Source organism: Acomys russatus, chromosome 10, assembly GCF_903995435.1.
Source record: "Acomys russatus chromosome 10, mAcoRus1.1, whole genome shotgun sequence".
In the NCBI taxonomy this organism is placed as follows: domain Eukaryota; kingdom Metazoa; phylum Chordata; class Mammalia; order Rodentia; family Muridae; genus Acomys; species Acomys russatus.
In genome coordinates this window covers 4,635,397-4,652,021 of record NC_067146.1, presented here as the reverse complement: position 1 = coordinate 4,652,021, position 16,625 = coordinate 4,635,397, and the positions used below count along the sequence as shown (strand labels likewise).

Sequence of the window (16,625 nt, the reverse complement as noted above, 5' to 3'; positions counted from 1 at the left end):
GTCCCTAGCAGTGATCTGCAGTTTCCTGCTTGGTGCTGCCTACTCTGTGTTTCGCAGAAAGCTCATCTGTTGCGATGCCCAGTAGCAGAGCCGCTGGGCCCTGTCGGCTCACAGCTCCAGCCAGACATGCATGACATAGGGGTGTGAAGCTCAGTCACACATTACTATTAACTTCTTAGACCTTTGCACCAAATTTCTACTATTTCTTCTCCATACTGCTTTGTACCTAGTAGAATGTGATAAGTAGGCCGAGAATAAAACCCATTCCAAAGAAGGCTGTCATAGATGTCAAAGCTGTCATAGATGGGGCAGGGTGGTGCGAAGAGGGAAACTTGACACACTTAGAACTCAAAGGTGCACTGTCCCAACAGTGGAGAATGGATTTGTACTTTCTGCCGAGACTTGTCTAAGCCCGAAGTTGAATATGATTGTGATACTCCCAGTCACAACTCAGATAAAAGGAAAACTGAAGGCCTTACGAAATTAATGCCAATAGATAAAAGGGTAAGTTTTTTAGTATTTCCACAGTAGAGTATTAAGACTTTTTTGTTACATGCATTGATTTCATACTGAATTCTTTCTTCTTTAAGTCTCTTATTTTTCTCTCTTTTCCTTCTTTCCCTCTATACACAGAGAAAATAATCAACAGCAAGCTAGAGAGAGGGAGAGTGTGTGTGTGTTTGTGTGTGTGTGTGTGTGTGTGTGTACACTCATGTGCATGGGCTCTCACTCATGTCTCTACACATGGAGACCAGAGGTTGACCTGACATATCTTCCTTTTTGCTGTCCACCTTTTGAGACAGGGCCTGTCACTGAACCTAGAGCCTACTGGGCTGGACTGGCCAGCCAGCAAGTACCTAGAATTCACTTGCTTCCCCTCCTCCCTCACACTAGAGTTATGGGTGGATGCCACCATGCCTGGCTTTTTTGCTTGGGTGCTAGGAATCCAAATCCAGGTCCTTGTGCTTGCATGGAAAAAGTACTTGATCCACTTGATCCTTAATTAAACAACACTAAAATATACTAACTAGAAGCCAAAAATACTATCCTTATCCTTGAACAGAATGAACTGTGTGCCCTTTATAGATAGAGCTGGGCTTCGGTTGGGAGGGATAGTATGACACTCAACTTACACGTGTGTGTGTGTGTGTGTGTGTGTGTGTGTGTGTGTGTGTGTGTGTGTGTGTGTGTGTGTGTGTGTGTTGGGGATTAGAGTAGGCTGCCTGGCAGCCTGTGAGCCCTAAGGTTTCAGCACTCCCACCTCTAGGCTGCTGCTGGGATTACAAGTGTATGTCAGTGCTTCTAGCTTCCTTACATTCCAACTTGGGATTTGACCCAGGTGCTCCTCATTTTACCGACTGAGCCATCTCTTCAGTCCACCTAACTCTTAGTTGGGAAGGGGGGTAGAGGAGAGACAAGGACTCACTCTATAGCCCAGGCTAGCCTAGAACTCTCTGTGTAGCATATGCTGGTCTTAAATTTACAGCATTCCGTTAGGCTCTGTGTTCCAAGCCATGTGATTGCGGCCGCCCTGCCCAGCCTTGTTCTTTGGTTTGTTTGTTTGGGTTTTTTTGTTTGTTTGGTTGGTTTTTTGATGCAAGATGTCACTGTTAGTCCAGGTTGTCATCAAACAGCAATCCTCCTGCCTCAGCCTCCCAAGTGCTGAGTTACAGGAATAAGCCACCATGCATAGCTTTAGTCTGAGCTTTTAAATTTTGTCTACCTTAATTTCTGTCTTGTCTCATTTTTATCACTGATTTTCTTTTTCAGAATCTTTTGAGAATTGACAGCACGATTTGTTTTTTGATTTAATGTTCCTGGAAATATTCCATATGAGAATTTATTTAAGAAAAATTGTTACTATTAAAAATTTTATCAAAATATCTATTAAGAAAAAAGCAGTATGAAAGTTGACGTCTAAGAAGGGAAGCCTCCAGTCAGTGCCAGTGCCGTGTATGTTCACTGGGAGGCAGGTGCTCCCAGGCCCTGAAGGAGAACACAGCAGCGCTCATAACAGCACATCTCTGTTTGCTGTCTTTAAGACCGGGCTCGAAAAAAAACAAAAAAACAGGGCCTTCCAGGGAAAAGGCTTTACTGCTCCATTGTTATTAAATTGTGAGCTTCCTCCACTGACTGCTGACTCACACAGGCAGCCTAGAGTGGGGGGATCATCACGCAGAGCTTGGAGTGTGTATTTTCTGGTATGTCTTTGCTTTATTCACCTAGTTACAGGGGCTCTTGTATCCCTGAGCTGCCAGTTAATCAGATGGAAAACAAACCCAGAGACTCAGTCATCCCTGTGTTCTTTGGGCTTTAATTTTATTCTGAGACCTGTGAATTCTTTTAGAAACAAAAACTATAACTTCACTCTTTTATATTCACATTTTTCATTAGAAATGTGAGCGTCTGCTTCTTTTTCTTTACTGCCATGAAATGAGCCTGGCTTTCCAAGACCCCGTCCCTCTAACTGTAAGTATCAATGTCGTCTGTACATGCTTATATGATGGAATACTTTTTTTTGTTTGTTTCATTTATGAGAACCTAATTTTTATGATCTCAATAGTTTCTTGTATCTAATTCAAATATTTTTTGTGGGTGGTCCTGTGGGGGAGTGAGTACAGGTGTGTGTATGTGTGGGTATTGACAGGTATTGAATGCTGTTTTTTGAGACATGGTCTTGGGGATTTAGGACTCACAGATTAGGCTGGCTCTCTAGTAGTCCCCAAGAACCGGCCTGTCTCCACCCGCCCATTGCTGGGGTTCTAAGTGTGTGCTTTCGTGCCTGGTGCTTGTGAGCAAGCTCATGTCCTGCTTGATAGCAGGCACTCTGTTGACAGAGCATCTTCCCAGACTGCATGCAGGCGCACACGCGTGCGCGCGCGCGCACACACACACACACACACACACACACACACACACACAGTGCTTTCATCTTAAATACATGCTAATTTTTTTCTGTTTTTAATTCATTTGTTAGCATATAAAATACTTAGTTTCATTATAGCATTTTCATACATACATATCATTGGTTTGCTCATTTTCTCACATTGACATGTGTGCGCACGCTCCCCTCACTGCCTTCCTGTGTGCTCTTCTCCCACTGGTTCTCTTCCTCTCCCCAAGCCTTCTGCTTTCCTGGCGTGCACATGCGCATGTGCCTACACTTGAAATTCCATGTAAAAGAGAGGGCAGAATGTGTCCTTCGCTTTCCTCATTACCATGTCTCGCTTCCTCTCTACTGTTAAGCCTCCTCCTCCCCCTTCACATAGCTCCACCTCACTCACACCATTTGCAGCATTTCTCTCTGCATCTCGCTTAGTTCACCTAATGTGATGATCTCAAGTTTCATTCATCTTCCTACACATGATGAAACTTCACTAAACAGATAATAGACTAAGTAGATAGTAAACTAAACATGTCAATGGCAATTGGTACCCTTCTCATCCTACCCAGTTTACTTTTGTGTTGGGGTGGTTTTTTGTTTTTGTTTTTAATGTTTTCTGTATCTCAGGAGGCTTATATGGTCTGAGCTGTTGAGGAAAATAGCCACTATCTTTTTAAAATAAAGAACTCGCTAGTTTTCCATATGTATCTTGATAGGCCTATCCTTACAATAACAAGTAGAATTTAATAATGGAAAAAAGCTGAGAATGATGTGTGTATACATAGATATTAACCATTTAGTCCAAATAGCTCTGAATTGAAAGTGTGGTTGAACTTTGACACCTTTAGAGTACCAAGATGCTCCCTTCTATGGCGTCTGAACTTCTTCTTGAAATTTAATAAATTTGGCTTTGGTTTTCTTTGCTGTGATTGTAGTTTGGATTGGGTTGGCTTGGGTTTTCTTTTTTCTTTTTTCTTTTTTGCTTATTCAAGATAGGGTTTCTCTGTGTAGCCTTGGCTGTCCTGAACTCTCTCTGTAGATCAGGCTGGCTTCAAGCTCAGAGATCCTCTGCCTCCTGAGTGCTGGGATTAAAGGAGTGCACCACCACTGCCGGGCAAGCTCGCTTTTCTGAAACAGGACCTCGGGTTGGCCTCATGGTGTAAAAGGAAAATGGCCCTGACCTTCTGACCTTCTGACCCTCCTACTGCCACCTCCCGATTGCATTTCCACTTATGGTTTCTTGGGTTTTAAAAGTGAACGCAAACTAGAAAAAAGAAATCATAAAAAATTTAATTTAAGATAGTTTCATGGAAACCATTGTTTTATAAAGTGAGTATGTATCTCACTGTGTAGCTCTGGCAGGCCTGGGAGCCATTATGCTGGCCTGGAACGTGAAGGGACCTTCCTGCACCACCATGTCCATTTCTAATATTTAAGTTTTATGAAGTAAGACTTTTCTTAGGGGTCTATGGATTAAACTCAGGGCCTACGTATGCAACCACTATGCTATAGCTCCAGCCCCAGCCCCAAAAAAAGGAAATAAGTACTTGAAGGAAAAGGAGCGTTCATACCCAAAAGGAGCAGGCAGGGTAAAGGAGGTAGACGTCTGAGTTGCCAGTCCATACTTACAGATGTAACCCACAATTACTGTTTATTATGACTCTGGCTTACATCTCTATTAACAACACCCACAAGGTAACCCTTTTTCTTATATAAACCATTTCACAAAATCACCTCATTAAAATTTCTAGGGTTATTCATTTGGAATATAAACTGATTTTCAGCAGGGTTAAATAATGTTTGCAGGGTCATGCGATTGAATATCAAAGCTGAGGATCAAGCCCTTCACCACTTGGAATAGTGCAAAACAAAACCATGATCCATCTTTCAATGGGTGTGCTTGTTTGCTTGTTTTAGAAACAAGGTCTCACTATGTAGCCTTTGCCGGACTGAAACTCACTGTCTAGATTAGGCTAGTCTGGAAGTCATAGAGATCCTCCCGCCTCTGTCTTCCCAATGCTACTATTAAAGATATGAACCAACACAACAAGGCCTCTCCATCAAATTTACAAAATAGCTTTGCTAGATAGAGTGAGGCTAGGTCTCCTTATCTCACTGCTAAACCTGGCTAGCCTAGAGTTTGCCACGTAAGCAGGCTGGCCTCCAAATCATAGATCTATCTGCCTGTCTCTGCCTCCCAAGTGCTGGGACTAAAGGTGTGCATTGCTACACCCGGCTGTTTTGTTTTGTTTTGTTGTTGTTCATTTTTGTTTTGTTTTTTTTTTTAAATAATGAAGAGGGAGCACATAGGAGGTTTAAAAGAAAATACTATGTAGCCTCTGCTGGAACTCACTATTTCTGCTAAACATTTTTCATTAAAAATCATTGTTGATTAGATCATGTAGTAATTTTATTTTTAGTTTTTTGAGAAACTTCCATACTGCTTTCCATAGTGGCTAAATCAATTTACATTCCTACCAGTAGTATATAAGGGCTCCCTTTTCCCCATAATTCTCATTAGTGTTTACACCGGTGTGTGTCTGCCTGCCTGCCTGCCTACATGCGTGCGTGCATGCATGCGTCTCCATTCCTTAATGGCTGAGGTGAGATGGAATCTCAGTGTAATTCATTTTCCTGATAGCTACGATTATTAAACATTTTCCTTAATGTTTATAGGCCATTTACACGTAATGTCTTTTGATTTATGTGTTCAGAGGATACTGTACAGTTGAGATATTTACACATCCACACTTACTGTAGCACTGTTCACAGTAGCTGATAGACTTAAGCCTAGCTGTCCATCAGCAAGTGATTAGGATTACCAAATGCTGTGTGTTGCACGGTAGTAGTGGCTCATGCCTTTAATCCCAGCACTTGGGAGGCAGGGGGAGGTGGATCTCCAAGTTCAAGGCCAGCCTGGTCTTCAGGGCTACACATAGAGAAACCCTGTCTTGAAAAAACAAACAAACAAAATTTTTTAAATGCTATGTATACATAATGGCTTTTTAGTCAGCCATAAAGAATAAAATTATGTCATTTTCTAGAAATAGATACAAGTAGGGATTACTCTATGAAATGCAGAGAGATGTTGCATATTTTCTCTCAGTTATGGGTTTCCTAGTATTTGTGTGTGTGTGTGTGTGTGTGTGTGTGTGTGTGTGTGTGTGTGTGTGTGTGTGTGTGTGATGAAAGCCAAGGGACTCTGGTGTTGGGCAGGGAAGACCTTTGATATGAGAAAAGGGAATGTGGACTAAAGGGAAGGAAGTGGGGGATATGGTCATGATACATTATAAACATACATGATACACTTGAAAACATCTGTATGATACCAAACATTATATACAATGAATATATACCAATATAAAATGCTATGTTTTTAGAGAAAGTGGCACAAGACCTATGTATGAAACACAGTAGGTACTTGTAAATGTTGACAAATAGGTTTGTTTCTTTGATTTTGTTTTTCACCAGTGACACAATAACGTGAAGATAAATAGCATGTATTATAGGACCAGGTATAATTTACTTATTTATATTATAATAACTCATTTGTTTTGTAAGGTGCCTGATTATTATAAAATAATTAAAAACCCCATGGACTTGTCAACCATCAAGAAAAGACTTCAGGAGGATTATTGCATGTATACAAAGCCTGAAGACTTTGTAGCTGACTTTAGATTGATCTTTCAAAACTGTGCTGAATTCAATGAGGTGAGATGGGGAGAGGCAACAGCAATGTGAAGAGTAATCGTAACCCAAACAGCTTGCCAACAGTGAGCTCCCAAGATGTCTGTGTTAGAGTAAGTTTGCAGTGTCTCAGGTCTGCCAGGGTATGAAAGAGCTTTCTAGGAAGGCCTACCCACCTTGAATTTGCAAAGATTTATCATGTGGTAAGTGCAAATACAAGAATACCTGAGACTGAGATGGTTTAGAAATAAAAGTATTTACTATTATTTTATTTTGCAAACTATGCACTTTTAGACTCGGATTACTAAGTTTATCTTGAAATAGTAAGACTGTCACAAAAAGTTGTCATTTTAAATTTTCTCATGTCACTGTCTTTCTTGTTGATTGCTTGCTCTGTTTGTTCTCTTGGGCCACATTTTCTCATCCTAGCATGATCATCTTGTCACCTTGCTGATATGATCCATCCCTATCATTACGATCTCCATTTTGAATGATTCAGTTAAAAAATGTAGCCCCAGATTATTACTTGTTTTACGTTACTGACATGTCTAAATACTTTTTCAACAGTCCATTAAGTTTCATAGTTGTGTGCCAAAGAGGAATAGAATTGTAAGATATTATTTTTATAGACTAAAATGTTGGTCTTTGGGGTTTTAATTCCTACCTTTATTTTTATCCCACAGCCTGATTCTGAAGTAGCTAATGCTGGTATAAAACTTGAAAGCTATTTTGAAGAACTTCTAAAGAATCTTTATCCAGAAAAAAGGTTTCCTAAAGTAGAATTCAGGAATGAAGCAGAAGACATTAAATTCAGTGACGACTCGGATGATGATTTTGTCCAGCCTCGCAAGAAGCGCCTCAAGAGCGTGGACGACCGCCAGCTGCTCAAGTGAGTGGCACCACGGCCACACGCTGTTCCACCATGGCCACGCACTGTTCCGGAAAACCTCCTTTAAAAAATAAAAAGCAGAAACCTTGTCAGTGATTTAACATCGTGACAATGAAGGGTTTGTGAGCTCCCTGATCTGTTTTTGCTGTTCACTGGACTTTGGTTTCTTTAATAACCCATTTCTTTAATCTCTTGTCATTGATAATAAAAAAATAGGAAGGAAATGTGTAGAAGAAGAAAAGATAGAAAAGAAGAAACAGCAAAGAAAGAAAATAGATTTTGAAGTAAGTTGAGATTTTAGTGTGATTTGAGTGTGTGATAATCCATTTTTAGAATATTAATTTTACTACCCATTAATTACGGTCAACCATAAGCGTCAAGTTTGCTGTGCTTTAAAAGCAGTCTTCCCCAAATGTGAGTGGCAAGCAGAGTCCTTTCCTGGGATGCCTGCTGGGGAAAGTGTAGACAGATGCGATTAAGACGCCAATAGTGTCCATGTAAAATGGCAAATGTATTAAAGAAAATCAGGAAAAATAAGTGTTTGGTTATTGATTTTGTTTTTATGTTGTCTGTTAGAGATGTTGGGCATAGCAGGTCTTTCCAGGCCATTCTTTCATGTAGTTTTAGATCTGCACTTTCTTCATCTTCCTTGAAGGAAGAAAGTATGCATGTTAGATGTTGCTGTTTGGTTTTATCTCCCTTACTGTGCAGAGCTTTTAAAGCAAGACTCATTGCCTGTTCTGCGCCTTTTCTTTTCTTTCTTTCTTTTTTTTGGGGCGGGGGAGGAGAAGGTGATGATTTTTGGGGGTTTTTTTGTTTGTTTGTTTTGTTTTTGAGACACGTTTTTGGCTGCCTCTGGAACTCACTCTATAGACCAGGCTGGCCTCAAACTCAGAGATCCGCCTACTTCTACCTCCCGAGTGCTGGGATTAAAGGTGTGCGCTGCTACCACACCCAGCTCACAGTGTGGCTTTTAATAGAACCATCAAATAGAAAATACAGTAGGGTACACTAATATTTGATAGATCTCTTCAGCTCTGCCTGCATGGCCACCCAGTTTAAGTACCCTGGAAGGCCTTTTACTTGTCCTTATTATTTCAAATATATATTAACGGGGTTTGGAAGAGATCAGTTGTCAGGGGTGGCATAAGTGAAAAAGAACTTTTTTTTTTCTGAAGCTTTTCTTTGCTTGATTTTTTTTTTCTTAAACAGTTTTTGATCTGCCTTAATTTAGAATTTAATTTTCTTTTGGGGAGAGAGAAAAAAGATTTATTCCTTTTTCTTGTTTGGTGGTTTTTTGGGAGTAAAGGGCTTAGATGAACGAAGCACCAAATGAGATTAATATAGAATAAAATCATTGTGCTGTTGTCCTAGCCCAGTATTTGACAGAATGCAAGAACATGGCAAACTTTTAGTATTAAAGCATTTTAATTGTTTGACTAGAGAAAATTTTTTTCTTTAGGTTGACAGAATAAAACAGAGCTGACATGAGGATTTGTTTGATTGCATTGCCTCCCATGAACTAAACTGTAGGTGAGGTGGTAGATGTGGTGGCACTTACAGTGCCGGGCATGGGAAGTGGAGGCAGGAGAATCAGAAGTCCGAGGCCGTCCTGCACGGCCGGGGTGAGGCAGCCCGTGCTGTGTGGGGCCCTGGGTTTGGGTTTTGGTTTTGGGGAAGGGGGCAGGAGCTGATGACTTCTGTCCACATCCTACTTCTTCCTAAGGATGCTAGCTGGAGAATGTTGTATACATGCCTTATTAGCAATAGTTTCCCATTCTCTTAATACTGCAGTTATGTGTTGTAACAGTCTTAATTGGTTTTCTACATAGGTGTTATATGGTGATGTTTGTTGTGTCAGTTTGAATCTGCAGTTGACATTTGTTCTGCACACACAGTCTGAACAAACTTTGGAGAAGTGGGGTTTTATGTTCAGTTGAGTCTGGCCTAACCCTTCTACCTCTACCTCCATGGTGCAGGGATTAAAGTTGTGTGCCATCATGCCCTCAGCTTTGGTTTTTGTTTTGTTTTCTTTTGTTTTGTTATTTGGGGGAAGTGGATAATTTGTATACCTTAAACTTGTGTGGTTGAGTCTAGCATTTTGACTATAGCAACTGTGGAACCTTTTTTTTTTTAATATTTTAAGGATTTATTTATTTTTTATTTCATGTGTATGCATGTTTGCCTGCATATATGTATTGAATCATGTGTGTGCCTGGTGCCTGCCCACTTAGGCTAGAAGAGGGCATTGGATCCCCTGGAACTGGAGTTACAGAGGATTGTCAGCCACCGTACGGGTGCTGGGAACCAAGCCTGGGTCCTCCACAAGAGCAATAAATGCTCTTAACCACTGAGCCATCTCTACAGCCCCAGCTGTGGAACTTTGGGCAATATATTTCTTTTTGCTGTCTTAGAATACTGTTGTCTGATAGATTGTCTTCCATGCTTGTCACCTGAGTTAAAACAGTACTTATGTAAATTATTTTGAGAATTATCACTAAGGGGGAGGTAGGGCTTAAATAAGGTGAACATAATTTTTATGTATTTCAGCCAGAATGTCTACTGATATACCCCAAACAGTCACTCTTATATCCTATGCCATAATAACCTTTCAAAATAATGTCACATTTCACCATTACCAGTTTTTACTGAAACACAGTTGAGAACCATGTTTCCTGTAATGATACATAATAATATATTATTAAAAGTAAATGTCCTGAGTTCTTTTCTACTAGTTAAAAACTGTTGTCATGATATCTTAGTTCATGACATACTCATTGGCAAGAACCAATGTGTTCAGGTGGATCCAAGCTAACCAGTCTTAAACTCTTAGTCAAACTCTACCCCACATTGATTTTGAGAACAGCCCCCTTCCCAAAAAAAGAAAACAAAGTGTTCATTATGACTTACAGTCTTGATCTACACTTATTCCAGCGTTTACCTCTGACCAGTAACTTGGAGAGTTCTAGAATGTGTGGCGTCATGTAAAGCCCCTGCTGCATACACACTGCCCTTGATGAGTGTGCCCACTACCTTTGGCAGAGGATTAGAGGTGTATAGCCCAGTAAGGGGCTGGGATTTACTTAACTCCAACTCAAGAGCCGCTCTTATGCCAAGCACCTGATCTCTCTGGCACTAGGGGGCTCACACAAGCAGAGACTTGCATGCTTGAGGTAGAAGCATAAATGGCCTGAGCAGTATAAAGGCAGGTGACATCTTTCCATCAGCATCTAGCAGTATGGTACCTTTGTACTTTGAATTCTCAGGCCCCACTTCTTTTCTGGACAGAGAAGTGGGAAGAATAAAATAACTCTTCCATGGTAGTTTTGGTTTTCCAAGCTTCATGCTTTGCTCCCATACAGAAGTGTAGGTGCAGATGCGTAACTTGAGAACACAGTCATAATGGTAAATACACTGCCAATTTCTCATTTTCAGTTCACTGCTGTTAGCATTAAGTATATAAGTTTTTATATTGTTGAACATGTAAAGAAGGCTCTACTGAGGCCTGATCCAAACTAGTGTGACTTGCTTCCTGAGAACCAAAAGCTTTGCGTTTCTATTGAAATGTTGTAAAGAGAATGTGTTCGTTTTGTTTATTAAAATTCCTTATGAATGAGGGGGGAAAGTGATCTGATTGGTCATTAAAATTGTAGACAGGACTCTTAGTTCAACTACTGTTTTGTTTTGTTTTGTCTTTTTAATCAACCATGTCATGTTTTTAAGTAATTTATAGTTCCATGTAAATTAATAGTTGATAACTTTACATTTATTTTGCCTTTGGTAGGAATTCTGTCGTAATGACTATACAGGTGTCTCATGTTCCGTGTCAGACAGACCACGGGCACCTCCATGAAGGTTTCACAAGTTGTAAAGGACATCTGAAACAATAGTAATTTTGTTTTTTATTTCTTTAGGAACTGGTGCTTTCAATTTAATAAAAATTAACTGGTAAATTTCTACTGTGAATATTTTACCATCACAGAGACTTCCGTAATGGAAGACTTAATGAAAAACTGCATTTTAGTAGCATTGTACCTAAGTTTGAGCCCTTTAATCCTAGCACACATCTATTCAACTGTAGCATTATTGTCTATAGGGGTGTGCTGTGATCCATAAATAACAGGAAAACTTTTTTATTCTAGTGTGTATTTTCTTGACACTAGAAAGATAAAGCAAGGGAGGAAGACAAATGGGAAAGAAAGAAGGAAGGAAGGAAAAGTACACTGCAGTGTTTTCCTCCTTGGAGGTAGATTTTAACAATGATACTGGTTACCTAATCCAGTCTTTCTTTTTGGTGGTTTGGTTTGGTTTAGTTTTTCGAGGCAGGGTCTCTCTGTGAGGCCTTGGCTGTCCTGGACTCACTTTGTAGACCAGGCTGGCTTCGAACTCACAGTGATCCGCCTGCCGCTGCCTCCCAAGTGCTGGGATTAAAGGTGTGCGCCACCACACCCAGCTAATCCAGTCTTTTTAAATGTGTATTAAAGCCAGCTCCAGTCAGGCAGTGGTGGCGTACGCCTGTAATCCTGGCATTTGGGAGGCAGAAGCAGGCAGATCATTGTGAGTTGGAGGCCAGCCTGGTCTACTGAGGGAGTCCAGGACAGCCAAGCCTGCCTGTAAACCAGCACTCAGGGAGGCAGAGGCATTTGAAGCTACCTCGTCTTAAAAGTGAGTCCAGGACAGCCAAGGCTACACAGAGAAACCCTGTCTCAAAAAAACCGAAAGAAAAAAAGAAAAGACAGCCAGGGCTACACAGTGAATTCTTGTCTTAAAAAAACAAAAAGAAAGCCAGCCCAACAAATACCCAACTTATATTATAGAAGGAAGTTTTATCAGGAAAACCCACTGGATGAAGAAGACAGCACAGGGTGAAGATTTGTGTCTTAAAGCTTTGCTTATATTAACTTTAACTTAAAAGTTTAGAAAGTGTGATACTTAGAAATAAAATTGTAAAAGTCACTATTGGACTTCTTAATATTTACTGTATTTTCCAGCATATAAGACAACCTCCAACTTTAACTTTTCCAGTTAAAATAGTTTGGAATATATTCTCCACATAAGACTACCCCTCTTCCAATGCGCCATATTTATGTATTTGTTTGTTTTATATGTATTGATGTTTTTCCTGCATCAATACCTATGTGCCATATTCATGAGATATGGACATTGTGAGCCACCATGTATGTGCTGGGAATTGTACCTGGAAAAGTAGTCAGCACTCTTAACACTAAGCCATCTATCCAGTCCCACTACTGGGCTTTTAATAGGTCTTTCTTGATAGAAATAACCGATTTGACTTAAAATAGAATAAATAGACCTAATTTGAGTCCTAGAAATTTCTTCTTGGTAGTGTATAACATTTAATAAAATCTGTCTTTGCACATTCTCTTACATGGCATGGAGGAAGGGTTGTTTTACACTTCCTACAGGAAGTGTAGGAACAGATCTTTGCTTGTGTTCTTATTTATCCCTTAACCGCAAGACAAGCCAGAGAATAGTAACAGTGGTTATCCAATCCAGTCCCTTTAATGGTACACTACTGACTTGCATATTAAGAAATTCCATACACAAAAAAAAATTAGCATCATATTAAAGAAAGTGTTTACCTATTATAGATTATACTCTACAGAGTCTTAGATCAAATCCTATATGCAAAACTATTATATTCTGACTTTTTTTTCCACTATAATTTTTATTCTTTAGTACCTCAACCAGTATTGACTTTAGGGATCTGTGAAACAATTCCTACTAAGTTCTTACAAAGAAAAGAAAAAAAAAATGACTTGGGCAGACAGTCTCCACATGCCACCACATAGCAAGGGTAGGGCAGAAGACACCCAGACAGCCCAGGCATCACTAAGATGAGCAAGTAAGTGGTGGAGAGATGGGAGAAAAAGAGAAGCAGTACAGCATGTGTACAGTGAAGAGAAGAGGAACTGGATACTGAGGTGAGGAACAGGAGCCTGCTGTGAGTAGCCTGCATTGCCACCTGAGGCCATGATGAGGACTTGGCCAGTGCTGCTGCCGCCAGGGATCATGTCTGGGTCCATGGCCCTGCAGCAGTGGAAGTCTTTGTCAGGGTTCATGGCCCCTGTTACCACCAAAGGCCATGCAGATGCCCCTGGTGTGGGTTGCTGCCAGGGGCCATGTTAATGTCCAAGAGCTGTGCAGAGCTGGCCCCCATAATTCAAAGGCTGCAGCATTTGGCAGAGCCTGCCCCACACTTCACCTGGGCAGCACAGTAGAGCTGGCCCAGGTGGTGTGGGCACCCCAACGGTCTGGGAATGGGAGAGGTGCCCCAACTCCCACCACTCACCACCTGTGGCAGGCAGGAGAACTCACTCCACCTTTCACCAGCTACAGCACACAATAGACTGGGTCCCACACCTAATCTGGGCAGCACAATAGAGCTGGTTCTTGTGGCCTGGGGACAGAAGATATAGCTTGGTCTCTTACCATTTGAGGTGGGTGGGCTGCAGCACTCATGAGGGGCCAGTGCTGAAGAGCTGGCCCTAGTGGCATGGTTGCAGGAGAGCTGGTAGATTGACCATCTGAGCTACCACCCAGGCCCAGATCCAGGGCTTTGGGTTAGCCCACCCCAACATCTATCCCATCTATGAACTGCTGGAGCGTGTAAAGGAGCTGGACCTATAGATCCAAAACTGCAGGAGCTCCGTGGCACAGAGCAACAACAGGCCACCCATCAAAGAGGAGTCCCAGTGAGGATCCAGTATTGATAGTGTAACAGAAACCAGAGGCCTCCAACCAGACCAGTGACTCATTGCAATGAACGTTTGCAAGTAAAGCTATTTGGACAAAAAGGTACACACTCCAGCTTCCATGGTGAGATGTTTTATTTTTTGTTTTCTTTGGGAGGGGGGTTGCAAGGGCAGATATGGAGGGATGGGGAGATGACTGTGATTGGGGTGTATGATGTGAGATTCACAAAGTTTAAAAAATAAAATTACTTGGAATTTGTTTTTAATAATGACAAATAAGGTAAGTGAAGTGTGCTAAACAGCTTTCTCCACAAATAGCTTGCAATTTGTGTTGTAGAAAAGCTGAGTAATCAAGCTAGTTAGCAATGATTCTATTAAAATTATTCCAAAAGCTTGCCATAGAGTTGAATGAAGCCCAAGTGCTAGGCGGCCCTGTGAAGTCCCTTAAGCCTGAGTATCCCACCAACACTAATCAGCCTTGTCCTTGGTTGGTTTCCCGCCACTGCTAGCCTTTGATTTAAGATAGCGTCTGTGAACTTCACTTTGAGATTTTCAGTTATGACTTAGAGCAGGTTGCTTGTCTTGCTCCTGCAAGTGTAGCCAATAAAGTTTTCTTTCACATAGATGTATGGGTGTATATGTGTGTGCCTTTATCTTCCTCCTTTCTGTTAAGCTAAAGAAAATTGTACACAGTTTAACTACTGCAACAGAAATAATTATTAATCTCATAAATGACCTAATAAAGATCTGTTGATCCAATGATCCTTCATAACTATAGTCCTTATCATCTGTCCTTCAGGAAATGTCCATTTCAGCATCAAGGTTTGCCAGTCTGTTAGTCTGATAAATGCTCTGTCCTTTTTCAGCTGGTTTGTTGCGCTATCCCCATGCAAGGGGATCAGTTTTCTACATCTTTTGTTGTTGTCTTTTGTCTCTTCCTTGAGTCACCCCTTTCATGTGGAAGCTTGTCTCACTCAGGTTGGATCTTTGTCAATCCTGATGGAACCCATAGTCTCTCATCACCTGTGGGAATATAGGCAAAACCTCTTCCCCAGTGCAACACTTTCCCTGACGTCCAGTCTGATGCTAAAACATCTTTAAAGTATACAGGTTGATCTAATTCAGTAAGGTTTTTCTTTTTTCTATAATCCAGTGTCTTTCATCTAATCTTATTCCCCTTTTTGTTTATAAAGATATAAGTAGATTTTTATGAACTCACACATAGTACGAGCTAGCATTTCCTAGCTTTTCAACTAGACACTAAGACACTCATATTCCATGCCCATGTCCACACTAGCAAACTGGGCTGCTTACCCATTTAAACAGCCAAGCCATATTACATAAAATGGCAATATATGCTTAAGTTAAAATAGGTATCCATTGTCTAAAATTGAAGGAATATTAATCTGAGCTCCCCATTGTCGTAGGAGATTTCTACCACATAGGTTTATGGCCGTAACTGCCACATAAGGCTTTACTCTTACCATTTGATTTTCTGGTCCCACGTATTTCTCTTACACTTTTCTTTAGTTGGGATAATGTTCCAATCCCTACAAACTGTGTAGATGCCTTCTGAAGGGTCCAGTGTAAATTCCAACATTCTTGTAAGATTATAGTTAACTTCAGCTTTTGTGTCCACCAAGTCTTCAATTTCAATACCATTTAATTTTCATTTTCGTTCTGGTTTCTGGTCATGGACAATTTGCGAAAGGACCTGTCCTCCTGTTCTTTCAATTGGAGCTGCTTTGCCTTTGATATGTGGAAGTAGTAGAAGCTGAGCAATCCTATCTCCTGCTTAAAGTGTATACTTTTTCTTTATGTAAGCCATAATCTCAGTGCCTCCCTTGAAGTCTTCATCTATAATTCCTGGATGCACAGTGAATCCTTCAGATGTTAGGCTACTTCGAGGTCCATGAACTCTAGTCCTATCATAGCTATACTTTACAGCATTGAATTTTTGGTGAATACTGTGAGATTTTTACTTATGGCTAAGTAAGACTAGGGCGGTGCTGCTTTCTGTGGCATCTATTAGATTTCTAATGCCTACTTTAGTTTTCTCTAGTGGCTCTGTGAATTGCTGACAGGAAATAACCAGCTAGTGTTGTTTGTTGTCAGGGTACCAGCTAACCCCCTTAGGGAGTGTCCTGTATTTAAAGGAGTATCTCAAAAAGATTTTCCATTGGTAAGCAATTACCTCACATATCTCTTACTAATCTGCATTCATTAGTCAAATGCCTACCCTCACCACACCTTCTACAAATCCTGGAAGGCTGAGGTCTTCTAGAGAAGTCTCTATTCAAATTTCCTCATCTGAAACAGGTAAACAATGGACATCTTGATATCTAGGATTATTGGCTACTGCTTGTCCAGTTACATAGTCATTAGGGTCAGTATCAGCAGTAGGACCAGTCCATTCATCCATGGGTGCTGATCGAGCATTTAAAAGTCT

The 16,625-nt window shown here is 40.8% G+C and overlaps 1 protein-coding gene across 2 annotated transcripts in view; it reads left to right on the top strand.

Annotated features, from left to right (window-relative positions):
* Positions 1–7,485, top strand: part of Trim24 (tripartite motif containing 24) — a 94,902-nt gene extending 87,417 nt beyond the window's left edge. For both annotated transcript variants that reach the window (XM_051151716.1, XM_051151717.1), the window contains exons 16-19: positions 372–504; positions 2,395–2,469; positions 6,446–6,595; positions 7,255–7,485. In XM_051151716.1, coding sequence (XP_051007673.1) covers positions 372–504; positions 2,395–2,469; positions 6,446–6,595; positions 7,255–7,464 — 568 coding nt within the window. In that variant the 3' untranslated portion in view covers positions 7,465–7,485. The remainder of the gene's footprint in view (positions 1–371; positions 505–2,394; positions 2,470–6,445; positions 6,596–7,254) is intronic.
* The last annotated feature ends 9,140 nt before the right edge of the window (positions 7,486–16,625 follow it).